Source organism: Schistocerca cancellata, chromosome 2 (genome assembly GCF_023864275.1).
Source record: "Schistocerca cancellata isolate TAMUIC-IGC-003103 chromosome 2, iqSchCanc2.1, whole genome shotgun sequence".
Classification (NCBI taxonomy): domain Eukaryota; kingdom Metazoa; phylum Arthropoda; class Insecta; order Orthoptera; family Acrididae; genus Schistocerca; species Schistocerca cancellata.
Window position 1 is genome coordinate 432,902,123 of NC_064627.1, and position 19,779 is coordinate 432,921,901.

A 19,779-nucleotide genomic window follows, 5' to 3' on the forward strand; every position below is an offset into this window, starting at 1 on the left:
GGTAACCTACATGCAGCCAAAGGTTGCTACAAAAGACCAATAGACCTACTGCACATTTAGTTGGCCAGAATAAATAAGAACCTTGACTCATTTTCTGCTCAATTGATGACACTGTAATAAATATAAGTTTACACACCCTCTTTTAATCCTGAATATAGTAGTAAACACCTTTGGGCAAAAACTACATTAAAAGCCAAACTGTGAAGAATGTGGTGTCAGCCAGTCAGTGTGCCAGGTTTCATTAATCATTGTCATACAGTCCTGGAACATGGTGTGATGGTATGAGGGAGCATTAGGTGTACAACATGATCATCTCTGATTTGCAGTGTCAGTACTTTGTACAGCATCTGCTACATTTCTGGTATGTTAAGGCCGGTGTGTGTGTCCTATCTTTTAGGTCTCAATAATGATATCTGTCAGCCAGATAATGCAGGAATGCATTCTTCCTCTGCTGTCCTGACCTGCCTTGATACAGAGTGAGTTTGACTGTTGTCATAACCAGCACATTATCCATATCTCTCACCTACTGAAAACATATGGTCATGTATTATCAACAAACTGGCACATAACACTCACTAGCCACAATGACTGATGAACTCTGCCACAGAGTTGAAGCAGTACGGAATGACATACCCGTATCTGTCATCCAGGCTTAGTTTCACTCAATACCAAGTCCCACATTGTCTACAAATTAGATCATGTATTCTTCCCACCACACTGTATGTACACAATAAGTAATATTATGTTATTTAGTATCATTCCTGGTGTTGTGTTTGTAGTAGTAGCCAACAGTGTATTAGGTCCTTAATAATAGCCACAAAAGTGTTATGCTGACTGAGTAGTGTTCACATGCACAATAATGCAAACAAACTGGCTATGGCAAGATGCACCATACTAGAACAATGAAGAGTTATAATTTTTTGTAGTCAGAGGAAATGGAAGCATCTGAAATCTTCAACAGAACTCAGATCAATGATAAAGATAATTGTTTAAGAAGATGAGGATTATATGCAGTGATTGCCGGCCGCGGTGGCCGAGCGGTTCTAGGCGCTCCGGTCCGGAACCGCGCGACTGCTATGATCGCAGGTTCGAATCCTGCCTCGGGCACGGATGTGTGTGATATCCTTAGGTTAGTTAGGTTTAAGTAGTTCTAAGCTCTAGGGGACTGATGACCTCAGATGTTAGGTCCCATAGTGCCCAGAACCATTTTATACGCAGTGATTAAAAGACAGGATGCAACACTTCAGCTACAAACAGCAAAGTGGAAGACAAATGCATGTTCTAACTGAGACTGAAATAGCAGGTTAACTAGCAAAACTGTCACGAGGGATGTAAATGTTGACATACTCATAAATGCTGCAGAAGTCAGTATGAGTGACAGGTTTGTGTACAATATTATTCGTGATGACCTTGACATTATGGAAAATGTACTGCATAACTGATGACTAAGAAGGTACTGTAGTTGTGCAGTGAACACAAGCTTATGTAGCAGATAATATCTCAGTATCACTTGGACATTTATGCAAGTGAAGGAGATGTCTTTCTCAGTCAAATTTTGATGAAAGACAAATGGCCGTGCAATTATTAATAAAATTTGCATGTAGTGGAATATATCCTATCCATCTCCTTCAACTCAGCAGCTTATGTTTGCAGCACTGTTGGCAGAACTTGTATACAACTACAGTGATGTGTTGGTAAGGCATTTTTACCCTTCCATACAGCAAAAACGTCTCTCAAAGAAGTACTGCTGGTCTTTCATGTTAATATGCATTCTCATATGGCCGTGCAAGTTAAGGATAAACTGTTAAATCTCTAATTTGAGGAACTGCAATGATCTGCCATACAGTCAGTGCTGGTTTAATTCCCAAGCAACACAAGTTCTGGCTTGGGGCACTAATGTCAGAGTGGTGCAGGAGGTGCCACGACTCTAAGATTTTGTTACAGGACTTACCACAATTTGTAGTTATCGCTTATGGTGTCAAGTAGGGGGGGGTGCCAAAGGCATTCGAATATAAGACGTCTATACAATGTTTATTGCAGTTATTATCAAAAACTGACCTGGGTGAAGTTGTGAGAGGGGGGGGGGGGGGGGGGATGCGCACCAAATAAGTCACTTGTGTGGAAAAAATGTTCTCAAACCTGAATTTACTCTGAACTTGGTGCCATCAGATTTTTACTTTTCTGAACTATTTATACAGATATCTGTTTAGAGAATTATAATGAAATTTGTACCAGTTCATCTCTTGCCCTCAAGTTAAAGTCAGATCCTTTGTGTGATCACTAAAAGAATATCTTTGCTGGCATACTGCAGTTGTTTTTTAGTGATTGTGCATACTTGTATAAAATACGTTCAAGACAAAAAACGTTTATGCTAAACAGCAGTATAACTGAGGTTCATTTACTCTTTGGTTTTTGTAATTATTCCTTGTATTGATTCTTGCTATGTATTCTTGTACTGTTGTGTGCCATTGCACACTATGTTATTAAATATTGCAGAAAAGCAGATTTACTTTAAACTGCAACATTTTTATTCACCCTGTCATGATCCTGGTGGTCCCAGACACCTATCAACATAATACTGGTGATACACAATGTTGTTTGGTTCTGCTTCAAGAGCCAAGCATGAATAAACTGCACCAGCCGTTCCATGTGACGTCCGCATACTGAATCATGGTTCTGCAAAGTCGAATCCACCACCAACTATTGACTGTTTTACGTGACCAAATATTGACAATGACTGCAAGGCATTTGTGCAGCATGTATGGCCTGTCAGTGAAATAAGGTCACTCCTTATGTCAATGCACCCTTTGGCACATTTGTCCCACCTAACCAGTAATTTGACCATACACATATTGACATCATTGGAACTTTACTACCATCTGAAGGATATGCTGACTGCCTAATGGCCATCAACCACTTCAGTTAGCTTCAAGTCTTCCCTTGGTTGAAATTAACACAGAAATAGTCACAACTACATTCTTTCATGGGTAGATTGCTCTTTCACTATGACCAGGGCAGGCTGTTTGAATGCTACATGTTTAAGGCACTCACTCCCCTGTTATGTGTGAATCACATTTGAACAACAGCTTTAGCAAAACATCTGCATTGGCAGTTAGCAGTATCCCTTCAGTGCACAGATCACAAAGTCGAACAGAAATGCTGTCAGTTGTCCTCCTGGGCCTCCACACATCCATTAAGGATGATATGAAATCTACAGATCTTCTCTCCATCCAATCGATCTGACTGCCTGGTGAGCTCCTTAGCAACATGTTGAACACTCTTACCAAGACATCAGACTTTGCCAACAAACTATGCACACAGTTCTGGCACCTCCATCCTGTTGCACTGAGAGATCAACAGACTCACCACCCTTTCACATTTACTGACCAGTGCAAATGCAATCAAGTTTTTGTTCACCATGATGCTGTCTGCAAACTTCTACAGCCACCATCTGATGAACCATATCGCGTCCTCAGCAGAGATGGCAAAATATTTAAGGTTATGTCATGGAGACCCCAACAACAATCTCCAGTGACTGCCTTAAATCCACATTCAGCACTGCCTACACCAATAAGAGCAAATCACCTGGCACACCAACTACAGACAAGACAAAATTACCTGCCACTCTACCACACATCATGGACAAGCTGCAGTGGACATCAAACACTGACCATGATGTCTCAGGACTAGCAAAACCTGTTGTCATGTGATCCAGACATCATGTCTGCTTCAATTGAAGACACTGTTAGCAATTGTGAGGGGGAAGTGAAGTAGTGATTGTGTATCATTATACAAAATATGTTCAAGATGAATTGTGTTTATTCTAAGCAATGTTATCACTGATCTTGGTTTATTCTTTGGTTTTTGTAATTATTCCTTGTATTGACTCCCACTACATATTTATGCCTTTGCATCCTATGCTATTAAATGTTGCAATAAAGCAGATTTATTCTAAACCACAACAGTTTGCCACAACCATAAACGAATGTTTCATTATTTGAAGCATACAGTATTCCAGTTGTAAATAAAATGAAATTAAGCTGAAACGTGGGTGGAAGCGTACATGTAAATTAACAAAAGGTGGCATTAACAGTACATTTTAGAACCAGAGGGTCTTTCATGTTATATAGCAAAGGAAAAGTTGGAGGAAAGGAGACTATTCAAGGATTAATTAAAAACTTTTTATTGGTGCTTGTGTTTTCTGATATTCTACTCCCTGCTTTTTACACATCTGATTCACAGTGAAAATCTATGGAACATAATGGGTAAGTTAGTGAATAGAGTTGTTTACATGCTTCTGTCATCTGAATGAAGAATTTACTGGAATTGTTACATTTGAAGCTAGCGGCACTATTTTTTATAATAATGAAAGATGAGGGGATAAATCCACCAGAAAATACTGGATGTCCAGCCCTATTATTGCTTTCATTTTTCATCCAAAATTTTTATAACTACTTCAGTTTTCTTATTTAAGAACTACAGATGGCGATCTTAACTTTTTAACACTGGAGAATTCTTGGCTGTTGGTTTTGTACATGTCTGTGTATGTGGTATAAGTAAGATGAGCATCCTAGACGTCCTTTCATACAAAAGTCCACAGTTATTTGGAAAGTTCTGTTTATATTTTCTCCTGAATAGTTGTCATGCCATCACTCACTTGGGACACTTTAATCTCACTTCAAAATTCACAGTGGCACCCTATTACTATTGAGATATAAACAATTCCAGTTGTCAGTCACCCTCGTACTGTGACCAGAATATATTTGCTTTTCCACTGATTTCATGGCAACGGAGGTGTCTCAGCTACTCCTTGTACCAACAGTAGCCTCGGCTTTCCTATGACAAAATTAGATTTATTGAAAAACTACTCCAGTCGCTGAATTACAAATTTATCATGTCTACATGACCAGTTTTGGTTTTATGTTAGACCATTATCAAGTGTATCTGAAAGTTATGCTGTAGACAACTAATTAAGCAACTGGAGTGATTATTCATTAATTGAACAACAGTTGCAGAACTGCTGTCATCCAAACATGAAGAAACTAAAAATTAGATTCATTCCCATCGTAATAAATATGAACATGTCACTTACTTATATATAAATGAAAACAGCTCATCCAAGTAACTGGTACCATTTTCTTAAAGCATGTATGAATTAATACATATGCTGTGTAATAATTATTAGTGGCATCTTAAAAAGGCTTGTGGCCTTCATAACGTACTTTGCCAAAAATAAAAGAAATTACACTCCTGGAAATGGAAAAAAGAACACATTGACACCGGTGTGTCAGACCCACCATACTTGCTCCGGACACTGCTAGAGGGCTGTATAAGCAATGATCACACGCACGGCACAGCGGACACACCAGGAACCGTGGTGTTGGCCGTCGAATGGCGCTAGCTGCGCAGCATTTGTGCACCGCCGCCGTCAGTGTCAGCCAGTTTGCCGTGGCATACGGAGCTCCATCGCAGTCTTTAACACTGGTAGCATGCCGCGACAGCGTGGACGTGAACCGTATGTGCAGTTGACGGACTTTGAGCGAGGGCGTATAGTGGGCATGCGGGAGGCCGGGTGGACGTACCGCCGAATTGCTCAACACGTGGGGCGTGAGCTCTCCACAGTACATCGATGTTGTCGCCAGTGGTAGGCGGAAGGTGCACGTGCCCGTCGACCTGGGACCGGACCGCAGCGATGCATGGATGCACGCCAAGACCGTAGGATCCTACGCAGTGCCATAGGGGACCGCACCGCCAGTTCCCAGCAAATTAGGGACACTGTTGCTCCTGGGGTATCGGCGAGGACCATTCGCAACCGTCTCCATGAAGCTGGGCTACGGTCCCGCACACCGTTAGGCCGTCTTCCGCTCACGCCCCAACATCGTGCAGCCCGCCTCCAGTGGTGTCGCGACAGGCGTGAATGGAGGGACGAATGGAGACGTGTCGTCTTCAGCGATGAGAGTCGCTTCTGCCTTGGTGCCAATGATGGTCATATGCGTGTTTGGCGCCGTGCAGGTGAGCACCACAATCAGGACTGCATACGACCGAGGCACACAGGGCCAACACCCGGCATCATGGTGTGGGGAGCGATCTCCTACACTGGCCGTACACCACATGTGATCGTCGAGGGGACACTGAATAGTGCACGGTACATCCAAACCGTCATCGAACCCATTGTTCTACCATTCCTAGACCGGCAAGGGAACTTGCTGTTCCAACAGGACAATGCACGTCAGCATGTATCCCGTGCCACCCAACGTGCTCTAGAAGGTGTAAGTCAACTACCCTGGCCAGCAAGATCTCCGGATCTGTCCCCCATTGAGCATGTTTGGGACTGGATGAAGCGTCATCTCACGCGGTCTGCACGTCCAGCACGAACGCTGGTCCAACTGAGGCGCCAGGTGGAAATGGCATGGCAAGCCGTTCCACAGGACTACATCCAGCATCTCTACGATCGTCGCCATGGGAGAATAGCAGCCTGCATTGCTGCGAAAGGTGGATATACACTGTACTAGTGCCGACATTGTGCATGCTCTGTTGCCTGTGTCTATGTGCCTGTGGTTCTGTCAGTGTTATCATGTGATGTATCTGACCCCAGGAATGTGTCAATAAAGTTTCCCCTTCCTGGGACAATGAATTCACGGTGTTCTTATTTCAATTTCCAGGAGTGTATAAATGACAACCCTGAGGCTATTGTAAAGTTCCGCCTGAATGTAACAACATTATGAAAAGGATAACTGCTACACCCCATATAGAGGAGATGCTGAGTTGCAGATGGGCACAACAAAAAGACTGTCAGAAAGTGAGCTTCCAACCAACAAGACCTTTGTCGAAAATAGACAGCACACACACACACACACACACACACACACACACACACACACACACAAACGCAACTCACACACACATGACACAGTCTCTGTGGATGCTGAGGCCAGACTGCGAGCAGCAGGGGATTATGGGAGAGGCGACCAGGTGGTGAGGGTAAGATAATGCAGGGAGAGTTCCCATGTGCACAGTTCAGAAAAGCTGGTTTTGGTGGGAAGGATCCAAATGGCACAGACTATGAAGCATTCACGGAAATGAAGAACATCATGTTGTGTGGCATGCTCAGCAATGGTGTGATTCAGCTGTTTCTTGGCCACAGTTGATCAGTGGAAATTTATGCAGATAGATAGCTTGTTGGTTGTCATGCCCACATAGAATGCAGAACAATGTTTGCACTTAAGCTTGTAGATCACATGCCTGGTTTCACAGGTGGCACTGCCGTTGATGGGATAGGTGATACTTGTGACCAGACTGGAGTAGGTCGTTGTGGGAGAATGTATGGGACAGGTCTGACATCTAGGTCTATTACGGGGATATGAACCATAAAACATGGGGTTGGAAGCAGGGGTTGTTTAGGGATGGTCAAGGATACTGTGTAGGGTCAGTGGGCAGCTGAAAACCACTGTGGGAGGGGTGGGAAGGATAGTGGGTATGACATTCCTCATTTCAGGGCATGACAAGTGGTAGTCAAAACTGTGGCAGAGAAGGTGATTCAGTTACTCCAGTGCTGGGTGGCACTGACTCATAAGGGAAATGCTCTTCTGTGGCCAGATGGTGGGACTGTTGGAGGTGGTGGGTGACTGGAGAGATAAGGCATGGGAGATCTGTTTTTGCACAAGCTTGGTATGGTAATTACAGTCTGTGAAGTCCTCAGTGAGACTCGCACTGTATTTTGAGAGCAACCAACTGTCACAAGTGGCTAGGCTGTATGGAAGGGCTTCTTGGTATAGAATGGGTGGCAGCTGTTGAAGTAGAGGTATTGTTGGTGGTTGGTAGGTTTGATATGGATGGAGGTACTGATGATAGCCATCTCTGACATATAGGTCGACATCAAGAAAGGTTACTTGTTGGGCTGAGTAGGACGAGGTGAAGTGAATGGGGGAGAAGGTGTTGAGGTTCTGGAGGAATGTGGATAGGGTGTCCTCACCCTCTGTCCAAATCACAATGCCATCATCAATGAATCTGAAGCAGGTGAGGGGTTTGTGATTCGGAGTGTTTAGGAAGGACTCCTGTAGATAGCCCATGAATAGGTTGGCATAGGATGGTGCTGTGTGAGTGCCTGTAGCCATACCCTGGAATTGTTTGCAAGTAGTGCCTTCAAAGAATAAGTATTTCTGGGTGCAGATATAATTGTTCATGGCAATCTATTGGGCATTGGGAAAGGTAGTGATCTATAGTGGTAAGGCCATGGGCATTTGGAATGTTAGTGTAAAGATAAGTGGCACCAGTAGTGACAAGCAGGTCACCATCTGGGGAGTGGCAAGTGTGAAGTGTGGGGTGGACTCTGGGGAGAGGTTCTGGGATGGGATAAGGATTTGAGGAGAGACTGGAGATCCTGCTGTATTTCTGGAATGGGGTCACTCTGGCAGGGTATGTAGGTGGATGAATCTGACAGCTGGAGGTGACATTCTGGCAGGTAATGCTTGTAGTTCAAAACAGCTGTGTTGGAACCTTTGACAGAACGCAGGATTATAAGGTTGGGATCAGTTTTTAGGTGGTGGATTGAGATTCTTTCTGTGAATGTAAGATTAGTTTGCACGTTGAGGGATTTGGAGAATGATGGTGAGGCAAGGTTCAAGGTAAAGAAATTCCATAAAGTTAACAGGGGGTGATTTGAGGGCAGTGATGGTGAATCATGGTTGGATGGAGTAGTGAACTGAGTCAGGCAGGGTTCAACATTGGTCTTTGTTTGAGTCTGGTTGGTGGGGTTGGTGGTGAAATAGTGTTTTCACTGTAGGGATCAGGAGAAGGGGAGAAGATCTTTAACAAATCCTGCATGATTGAATTTGGGAGTGTGGCAGAAGGTGAGCTCGTTGGAAAGGACTGACACTTATGCAGGGTGGGGACTCTTAGACTGTTCATGACTGTGTTTTACATCTGTTTAGGTTCTGGATTTGGTATGGTGGCAGGAGGGAGTTTTTGAGGATGGGGAGACATAGTAGGTTTGTGAGACAGGGTTCATCAGCTATGAAGGGATGTGAGGGAAGGTTTGGAGGTTGTTGTAGAGGTGGTGGTCCAAGGAGGAAGTTGAAAGTGAACTGGGTGGAGAGTTTTATGAGGTAGCATTGTGCACATTGCTCTAGTTCCTGGAGGACAAGAGTTTTACCATGTGATATGGAATCCAGGAATTTGGGACTGCATAGCAGGAGAATGTTGTGGATGGAGAGAAGGTATTGCAAGGAGGTTTGGGTCTAATTAATTTGTTTTTAGAGGACTATGTTGAACATGAACCATGGACCTTGCCGTTGGTGGGGAGGCTTGCGTGCCTCAGCGATACAGATAGCCGTACCGTAGGTGCAACCACAACGGAGGGGTATCTGTTGAGAGGCCCGACAAACGTGTGGTTCCTGAAGAGGGGCAGCAGCCTTTTCAGTAGTTGCAAGGGCAACAGTCTGGATGATTGACTGATCTGGCCTTGTAACAATAACCAAAACGGCCTTGCTGTGCTGGTACTGCGATCGGCTGAAAGCAAGGGGAAACTACGGCCGTAATTTTTCCCGAGGGCATGCAGCTTTACTGTATGATTAAATGATGATGGCGTCCTCTTGGGTAAAATATTCCGGAGGTAAAATAGTCCCCCATTCGGATCTCCGGGCGGGGACTACTCAAGAGGATGTCGTTATCAGGAGAAAGAAAACTGGCGTTCTACGGATCGGAGCGTGGAATGTCAGATCCCTTGATCGGGCAGGTAGGTTAGAAAATTTAAAAAGGGAAATGGATAGGTTAAAGTTAGATATAGTGGGAATTAGTGAAGTTCGGTGGCAGGAGGAACAAGACTTTTGGTCAGGTGAATATAGGGTTATAAATACAAAATCAAATAGGGGTAATGCAGGAGTAGGCTTAATAATGAATAGGAAAATAGCATAGCATAGCATAGTGAACGCATTATTGTGGCCAAGATAGATACGAAGCCCACACCTACTACAGTAGTACAAGTTTATATGCCAACTAGCTCTGCAGATGACGAAGAAATTGAAGAAATGTATGATGAAATAAAAGAAATTATTCAGATAGTGAAGGGAGACGAAAATGTAATAGTCATGGGTGACTGGAATTCGAGTGTAGGAAAAGGGAGAGAAGGAAACGTAGTAGGTGAATATGGATTGGGGCTAAGAAATGAAAGAGGAAGCCGCCTGATAGAATTTTGCACAGAGCACAACTTAATCATAGCTAACACTTGGTTTAAGAATCATGATAGAAGGTTGTATACATGGAAGAACCCTGGAGATACTAAAAGGTATCAGATAGATTATATAATGGTAAGACAGAGATTTAGGAACCAGGTTTTAAATTGTAAGACATTTCCAGGGGCAGATGTGGACTCTGACCACAATCTATTGGTTATGACCTGTAGATTAAAACTGAAGAAACTGCAAAAAGGTGGGAATTTAAGGAGATGGGACCTGGATAAACTGAAAGAACCAGAGGTTGTACAGAGTTTCAGGGAGAGCATTAGGGAACAATTGACAGGAATGGGGGAAAGAAATACAGTAGAAGAAGAATGGGTAGCTTTGAGAGATGAAGTAGTGAAGGCAGCAGAGGATCAAGTAGGTAAAAAGACGAGGGCTAGTAGAAATCCTTGGGTAACAGAAGAAATATTGAATTTAATTGATGAAAGGAGAAAATATAAAAATGCAGTAAATGAAGCAGGCAAAAAAGAATACAAACGACTCAAAAATGAGATCGACAGGAAGTGCAAAATGGCTAAGCAGGGATGGCTAGATGACAAATGTAAGGATGTAGAGGCTTATCTCACTAGGGGTAAGATAGATACTGCCTACAGGAAAATTAAAGAGATCTTTGGAGATAAGAGAAACACTTGTATGAACATCAAGAGCTCAGATGGAAACCCAATTCTAAGCAAAGAAGGGAAAGCAGAAAGGTGGAAGGAGTATATAGAGGGTCTATACAAGGGCGATGCACTTGAGGACAATATTATGGAAATGGAAGAGGATGTAGATGAAGATGAAATGGGAGATACGATACTGCGTGAAGAGTTTGACAGAGCACTGAAAGCCCTGAGTCGAAATAAGGCCCCCGGAGTAGACAACATTCCATTGGAACTACTGACGGCCTTGGGAGAGCCAGTCCTGACAAAACTCTACCATCTGGTGAGCAAAATGTATGAAACAGGTGAAATACCCACAGACTTCAAGAAGAATAAAATAATTCCAATCCCAAAGAAAGCAGGTGTTGACAGATGTGAAAATTATCGAACAATCAGCTTAATAAGCTACAGCTGCAAAGTACTAACATGAATTCTTTACAGACGAATGGAAAAACTAGTAGAAGCCGACCTCGGGGAAGATCAGTTTGGATTCCGTAGAAATACTGGAACACGTGAGGCAATACTGACCTTACGACTTATCTTAGAAGAAAGATTAAGGAAAGGCAAACCTACGTTTCTAGCATTTGTAGACTTAGAGAAAGCTTTTGACAATGTTGACTGGAATACTCTCTTTCAAATTCTAAAGGTGGCAAGGGTAAAATACAGGGAGCGCAAGGCTATATACAATTTGTACAGAAACCAGATGGCAGTTATAAGAGTCGAGGGACATGAAAGGGAAGCAGTGGTTGGGAAGGGAGTAAGACAGGGTTGTAGCCTCTCCCCAATGTTATTCAATCTGTATATTGAGCAAGCAGTAAAGGAAACAAAAGAAAAATTCTGAGTAGGTATTAAAATCCATGGAGAAGAAATAAAAACTTTGAGGTTCGCCGATGACATTGTAATTCTGTCAGAGACAGCAAAAGACTTGGAAGAGCAGTTGAACGGAATGGATGGTGTCTTGAAGGGAGGATATAAGATGAACATCAACAAAAGCAAAACAAGGATAATGGAATGTAGTCTAATTAAGTCGGGTGATGCTGAGGGAATTAGATTAGGAAATGAGACACTTAAAGTAGTAAAGGAGTTTTGCTATTTGGGGAGCAAAATAACTGATGATGGTCGAAGTAGAGAGGATATTAAATGTAGACTGGCAATGGCAAGGAAAGTGTTTCTGAAGAAGAGAAATTTGTTAACATCGAGTATAGATTTAAGTGTCAGGAAGTCATTTCTGAAAGTATTTGTATGGAGTGTAGCCATGTATGGAAGTGAAACATGGACGGTAAATAGTTTGGACAAGAAGAGAATAGAAGCTTTTGAAATGTGGTGCTACAGAAGAATGCTGAAGATTAGATGGGTAGATCACATAACTAATAAGGAAGTATTGAATAGGATTGGGGAGAAGAGAAGTTTGTGGCACAACTTGACCAGAAGAAGGGATCGGTTGGTAGGACATGTTCTGAGGCATCAAGGGATCACCAATGTAGTATTGGAGGGCAGTGTGGAGGGTAAAAATCGTAGGGGGAGACCAAGAGATGAATATACTAAGCAGATTCAGAAGGATGTAGGTTGCAGTAGGTACTGGGAGATGAAGAAGCTTGCACAGGATAGAGTAGCATGGAGAGCTGCATCAAACCAGTCTCAGGACTGAAGACCACAACAACAACAACGGACTGTGTTGATGAGGGTTAAGGCTTGGCAGAACCTGAACAGATGGAGATCTAACCTGCTAACAACCCAACCCATCCCTGTACACTCTCACAAGAATCACTTTACCATCCCCCACCCGCACTCTGCTATCCCTCCCCTTCCTGGCCCCTGCCTTCTCCCTATCTCCACCACCAAGCTGCATCTTCCATCATGCACTGCTGCTCACAGTCGGGCCAGAGAATGTGGTCATGTGTATGCATGAGTTGTGCTTGTGTGAGTGTGTGTGTGTGTGTGTGTGTGTGTGTGTGTGTGTGTATGTATGTTGTCTATTTTCAAGGAAGGCCTTGTTGGCCGAAAGCACACTTTTTGAAAGTCTTTTTGTTGTGCCTATCTGCTTCTCAACATCTCTGCTATAGGGTGAGCAGCAACTACCCTTATTATAAGAGTGTTACATTCCACCCTGGATTTTCCATTGTATAATTCCACCCCTTTAATTAATATATAATCATAATAAATGATTCATTTGTCCATGATAGCTTTTACAGTCATGGACACAGCCTGTTTTTAAACATATGAACATTAATAAGAGCTTAGAAATAAAAATAAATTATACACAACAACATTGAAAATCCTGGATTTAGTACAAACATTCAGCAATTAAGAGTTGCTTTAATTTTGTGTTAAATATGTTTGCATTTAACAGTTTTATATTATTTAGCAGTCTGTTATAAAAATGTCTTCCAGTAGAAAATGGACTATGATCTGTTGCTCTTTTATTACTAAATTTTATGTGGTAATCCTATTTTTTTCTTGTATTATAATTATGGATTTCCTTGTTGATTATACTGTGCTCCATATTTTCTTTTACAGACAGTATAGTCGTGATAGCAAACAAATGTTAGTATATTATATGTAATGAAGTATTCTATACAGGACTGATGTTTACTAATATTAGGTAATATTGTAATTGCTCTTTTCTGGGCTCTGAAAGCCCTATCCATGTGTACCATTGGCGCCCCACCCCAAATCTCAATACCCTATTGTAGGTGGGAATGTGTGATTCCAAAATAGTTTTGTCGTAAGACAGGTGGCTCTATTATGCTAGAAAGGCGTTTTAGCAGGTAGGTGTTACAGGAGATTTTTTTACACATATAGCTGATGTGCTCCTTCCATCTTTCATCTACTGTAATACTCAGGAATTTATGTTTCTCAGTTGTTTCAATTGATAACTCTAGCTCAGCATCCACTTGCCTTGATTTAAAATTGGGTAGAAACTCCATCAGAATTGTCTTGTCCTTAATTAGTGCCAATTTGTTTTTGGTGAGATATTCTGTCATGAAGTTGATGTTCTCTGTATTATTTTGCGCTGCTTACTGTTTTGCAGAGCCCTGGCTTATGAAGGAGGTATCATCAGCGTAATTTACATGTATTAATTTTGTGGAATTACTACTATATTAATGTACACAATAAACAAAAAAGACCCGATAATGCTTCCTTGAGGTACTCCATAGTTAAGAATTTTATAAGATGATTTTACTTCTTGTGTATGTCCTCCAGTTGTATGATACAGTTTAACACATTGTCTCCTGTCAGCAAGGTAGGATCTTAACAAATCTAATGCTACTCTTTTGACTCCATAAGTTTTTAATTTATATACAAGAATGGAATGATTTACAGAGTCAAAGGCCTTAGTTAGGGTCTAAAACTGTGACCATAATTTTGTTTCCATCATAAAGTTTATCCAGTACCGCTTGAAAAAAATGTAGCTACAGCTGTTATTGTAGACCTGCCCTTCCTGAAACCATGCTGAGAGCTTTTTAGCAGATTGCACTTGCAGAAAAGTGATTCAAGTTGATCAAGGAGTAGCCTTTCCAACAACTTACTAAGTATTGATGTCAATGAAATAGGCCTATAATTTTGTATATAATATGTGCCAGTCATATGTATTAGTGACTTTCAACAATTCACGAAATGATCCCTCACTGAAGGAGCTATGTATTAAATGCTGTAGTGGCTTTAGTAGTTAAATTAGTGCATTCTCTCATAAATTTGGCTGAGATGTCATCCCAGCCACTGGATTTATTTGATTTTAAGGTTGAAATGGTTTTCATGATTTCCACTTCTGTAGCACACTTCAAGAGGAATGAATTACTGACAATACTGGGATTTAGCACCTATGATTGGTCAACCACATCCTCTGTACTAATCGTACTAAATTGGTCTAATGAATTTCTCACATACTTCCTTTGGGTCGCTCAGCACTTTTTCATTGCCTCTTATTATTAAGTTATTGCACACTCCATTGTTGCTTCCTCTGCTTTCCTCATTAACTCCATGCTGTTTTGCTAACAGTGCTGAATTGCCTCATCTGTTCTGCATACATCTGTGCTTTTAATGACTTAAGTGCTTGCCTGTAGGTCTTTCTATAGGCTTAGTATTTAGATTGGAAGCACTGCAATTTGGTGTCTCTAAAACGAATACATAAATGCTTCGTATCTTCCTTTACTTTTAACACATTAGAGGGAAGTTTAACATTCTTGGAACTGTCAGTTTTCCTTAATGGTTATTTATTTATTTAATTTTTTTTTCCCACTGGGCACACTTGATTATGGAAAATGGTTAATGTTGTATAAAAATTGGCCCACTTTTCAGTAATATCTTCTGTTTCTTATAGGCCTACTTGATTCCAGTGTAAGTGTGCCAGGGTTTCCTTTAATGTATGATAGTCTAGCTTTCTTTCATAGGTAAGTACATCCCCATGAGATACAATTTCTTTGTCTGTACGAAGCTCCAGTACTTGTACACTACAATCTCAAATGCGCTTCTCAACAGTTCTAACTACATGATCTTCCTTGTTTAATTTGTAATAACATGGTCAATAAATGTCTGAAAGTAACATGTTACTCTTGTTGGTGTTAAATTCACATGGGCGTAATTATAGAACTGTAAAATATCATTATATCTAAGATAATTTATACTATTAGTTAAGGAGTCAATGTTCACACCACACACTATTATAGTCTGTTTTTTATGAGATGAAAGTTTATCAACAAGTTCCTCTAAATGACAAAAGATTTCTTCCATGTTACTGTTAGTGGTCTGTACAGGCTAGCTATTATTAAACTGCTTTTCCTAAGCTTTATTCTTATTGCAGCTACTTCAAAAACCATCTCCCATGCAAATTTATCCATCCAGTCAATTTTTTCGCCCTGGGTATTATTTTTGACATAAATATCAATGCCACCACTTTTATGTTGTTTCCTACAATACACACTGACAGTTTTATAATTACTTAAATTAATGCTACACATTTCTTCAGTTTTGCATCCTAGTTCATTCACAAGATAAATATGAGACTATTATCACTTCGAAATTGTCAGTTTCTTCAATTTTGTTGGTAATATATTGGACATTTTGTGATATTGTTTTGAACTTACTGTTATTTGTGATGTTGTTGTCAAGTACTTTGCCTTCACATATGCATAGTGAAGGCTGTTTTACTCTAAAAAGGTTTTTGTAGGACTACTTTCACTTATGAGTGAACTGTTTTTATATACGAGGCTTTTCAGTTCGTATTTATTCTATGAGGCTTCTAGTTTCACAGTATTGTAGGAGCTCCTATACTAGGCTTGAGGAAGTGGGGTAAGCCTAAAGCATGGTTGAAGTTTTGAGCTAGTCCGCAAGTTGTACTTGAGCTACTTCTGTGGAAGAGCACAGCTCATGAAAGACAAATATCCAGGCTGCTGTCCTTGTATGGCAGTTTCATTTACCATGAATTTTTACAGCACTATAATGCACCAAGAGCAAAAAGAACTTCATTTCTTTTTATCTCATTTTATATTAAATTTTTCTCATTTCTGCCTGCTTTCTCCTTGACCACTTTGTTTATTAGATTACATTTTATTTTCTCTGTAGGCATATAGCTGGCTATTATATTGCCCTGGTGATTGTAACGAACAACCTTTAGTGATTGCTCTCAGATATAAGTGTTTCAATATTTATTTAAAACTTGTGTATAGGATACTGTTGTCCACGTCTCTCATTTCTACATATTCTGTATGAAGTTTCGTGGTAGTATCCTCTTGCTATTGTTGCTAAATGTAGTTCTTTCTGTTTTGATGAGAATTTTGTTTTTGATCTTTCCATTTATTTTCAGTATTTTAACATACATCCACATTTTGGCTGATAAGCAAATGAAATGTGGAAAATATATTTTCAGTGTTTATTTTCTTAATTACTAGAATTCACTGTTTACAGCTGTATTCCTCTTCTTCTCTCCCTCTCATATACAGGGTGACCCAAAAACTTGTTAACATCTGAAAATGTAATAATTCACACAATAATGCAGGTAGAGAGGTAAAACTTGACACACATGCCTGAAATAAGAGGAGATGTTATTGAACCCAAAAATGAGTGCAAAAACTGGCCACAAGATGGCACTGGACAGCAACATGTGAGTGGCGCCACATGAAAATCATGTGGAAAATGAGCTGTAGTGACAGGAGTCAGATGCGCCAGCAGGCACAGCATGTTGACTTTACCAGAAAAGTCACTGTTAGTGAAGCTTTACTATCAGAATGCCGAATCCATTACTGCAGCTTTCCAATCCTATTACCGTAAGGAAGATATTCAAATGGGTAAAGATCCAGTGACAAGTGCTGCTGTGAAAAAAATGATCACAAAGTTTGAAGTCATGACTTGATTAGATGATTGATTCCATAGTGGGCAACCAGACACAAGTGCTTTTGCTGTTCAGACAGTTCAGAAAGAAATAGAGACTTTATCAGGTTCATCATGGTGAAGTCAGTGTTCATGAAGTCACATGTTGCACTGGTACTGCATGCTCTGTTGTTTGGAGAACACTAAGGCATACCCTCCAATGCTATCTGCAAAAAATTCAGCATCATCATAAACTGTTAGCCATCAGTTTTGTGATACAGAGAGCATTTGTAATGTGGGCACTTAAAAAACTGCGGGTAGATGATGATTGGTTGTCTCACATGTTGTGGACTGCTGAAGCCAATGTCATACTCCAAGGGTCTGTCAGTATTCACAACTGCAGAATTTGGGCTACTGAAAATCCTAGAATGCTCATCAAAATCCCATTTCATGATTATATAAACTCACAGTGTGACATGGATTTATCATATGAACCATGATTAGACCCTTTTTCTTTGAGGAAATGTGGGGTGCTGCTTTTCAAACTGTCAGCATAATGAGTGCAAGGTACACTAATATGTTACAGAATCACATCATCCTTAGTCTGGATTATAAACACCTGCTCAGAGGTATTACTTTATTGCAGGGTGGTGCTCCCCACCATGTTGATACACATCTGAAAGCTCTCTTGTGCACTTGATACACATGTGAAATATCTCTTATGCACATCATTTGGTTAGAGTCACACTGAGCCACCACTTCTGTCTTGCTTGGCCTCCCAGATCCCTAGACCTCAATCTGTGAGATTATTGTTTGTTGGGTTACCTGAAGTTGCAAGTCCACTGAAGTTGTCTAACTTCATTAGGGATGCTAAAAGACAACATCCAATGACAGCTTCTCCATACCTACTGATATGCTGTACTGTGCTGTTCACAGAATTGTCCCTCAACTACAGGTATTGTTGATGAATGATAGCTGACATGTTGAGCAATTGTTATAAAGCATGTCATCTGTGCTAAAAAATCAAGTTTTATGCTAATTATTGCTTTTGTATCACATGAAGTGCCATCTATTGGTCATTTTGTGCACTTTTTTGTTTCAGTAACACCCCATATCATTTCAAGCATGTGTGTCAATATTTACATCTCTACCTACATTATTCTGTCAAGTACTAAATTTTCAAATGTTAATAGCCTTTTGGGACACCCTGTACATAAGTAGTATTGCATTTCTCCTTATCTGGAGCCCTGTGACAACTCATAGACATTTATGTTTAACTACTGATAATCCAAATTCTTGCCAAAAATACTCATTTTGTTTCACAATTAACTTTTAAAATGTGAATAAAATGCTTGTTGTGTGGAACTTCATGCAGAAGTAACTGTTGCTGATTCATGTTTGGTTTTTAGCAACATTAGCTGATATGAGTATATTTGTTACAGAACTCAATACGTCACAATCTGTCACTAAACAAGTGTTTTGTGAAAGTACCTCGCTCTAAAGATGAACCAGGTAAGGGTGGTTTCTGGCGGCTGGATGTGGATCAGTTGGAAGAAGGGCGAAGAAGGAAAAGACGCTGTAGCACTCAAAGTGGTAGCAACGTAAAATCAGCCACGGCAAAGGTTAAAGTAAGATCTATACAATGTGAGAAAAAAGATCAACAACAAAAGAAATTGCAGCAGCAGCCACAGCATGTGCAACCACAGCTGCAGCAACAACACCAGCCACAACTACTGGCAAATCCTACAACACCTGCAATGTGTCTCAGCACATCACACCAACAACAACTACTTAGTGCACCTTCAATGGTTCCTACTGTTGTCTCTGTCTCTACTAATTCGGTCACTGATTCTACTTCAAATTCTAATTTTGTAACTTCCAACACATCCAGCAATGCTCCAATTGTCATTGGTGAAGATGATTTGGCCACTATGCTGCTGGCAAGTGAAGGATGGGATACAGCTCAGATAGAGCTTCTTGACTGGTTGCTTGATACACTATAAATCATTTTAAAAAACTGAGGCAGTGGCTTAAATTTCATCAAACCCAGCTGATTGGCGAATAATGCTTTTGAAGTACTGTGGTGGGAACTTGCATATTTAAAAACTTCTGTGACATTTCTTTTTAGTTTTACCCACTCTCTGCACATGGAATTCTTCGTTAGGCTGATTTCATTCATTGAATGGAAAACTCTACTATCAACAAAATGGTATTTTACCAGTACATTTCTGAGAAATCTATTATTCAAACATCTGATTCATTCTTAAATTTTCTCTTCCATTCTATCTGACACAATATTTCTAATACTCTGATGTGTAAAAATGACTGGTAGTAATATTTTATCTTCTATTTCCAGCACAATGTGGTTCAAATGTTACTTCTGCCATATGGAAAAAAATACAAATTTATAACCAATACACCTATGTGGCAACATACTCACAGTATTTATCTGAGTATATTATATCAGTTGAAAGAATTCATGTTACCAATGTTGCATCAGTGGCAAATTATGTAGCAAAATTAAATGCAATATGGCATTCCTTGCATTGCTGTAAGTCCCACTAACAGCATTTTCAAATATCCATGTATATTTTCATACT

At 40.6% G+C, this 19,779-nt stretch overlaps 1 protein-coding gene across 1 annotated transcript in view; it reads left to right on the forward strand.

Moving 5' to 3' along the window:
- LOC126154757 (forkhead box protein J1.2-like) overlaps positions 1-19,182 on the forward strand; it is a 269,235-nt gene extending 250,053 nt beyond the window's left edge. Inside the window, exon 4 of the mRNA XM_049916183.1 lies at positions 18,622-19,182. Coding sequence (XP_049772140.1) covers positions 18,622-19,182 — 561 coding nt within the window. The remainder of the gene's footprint in view (positions 1-18,621) is intronic.
- The last annotated feature ends 597 nt before the right edge of the window (positions 19,183-19,779 follow it).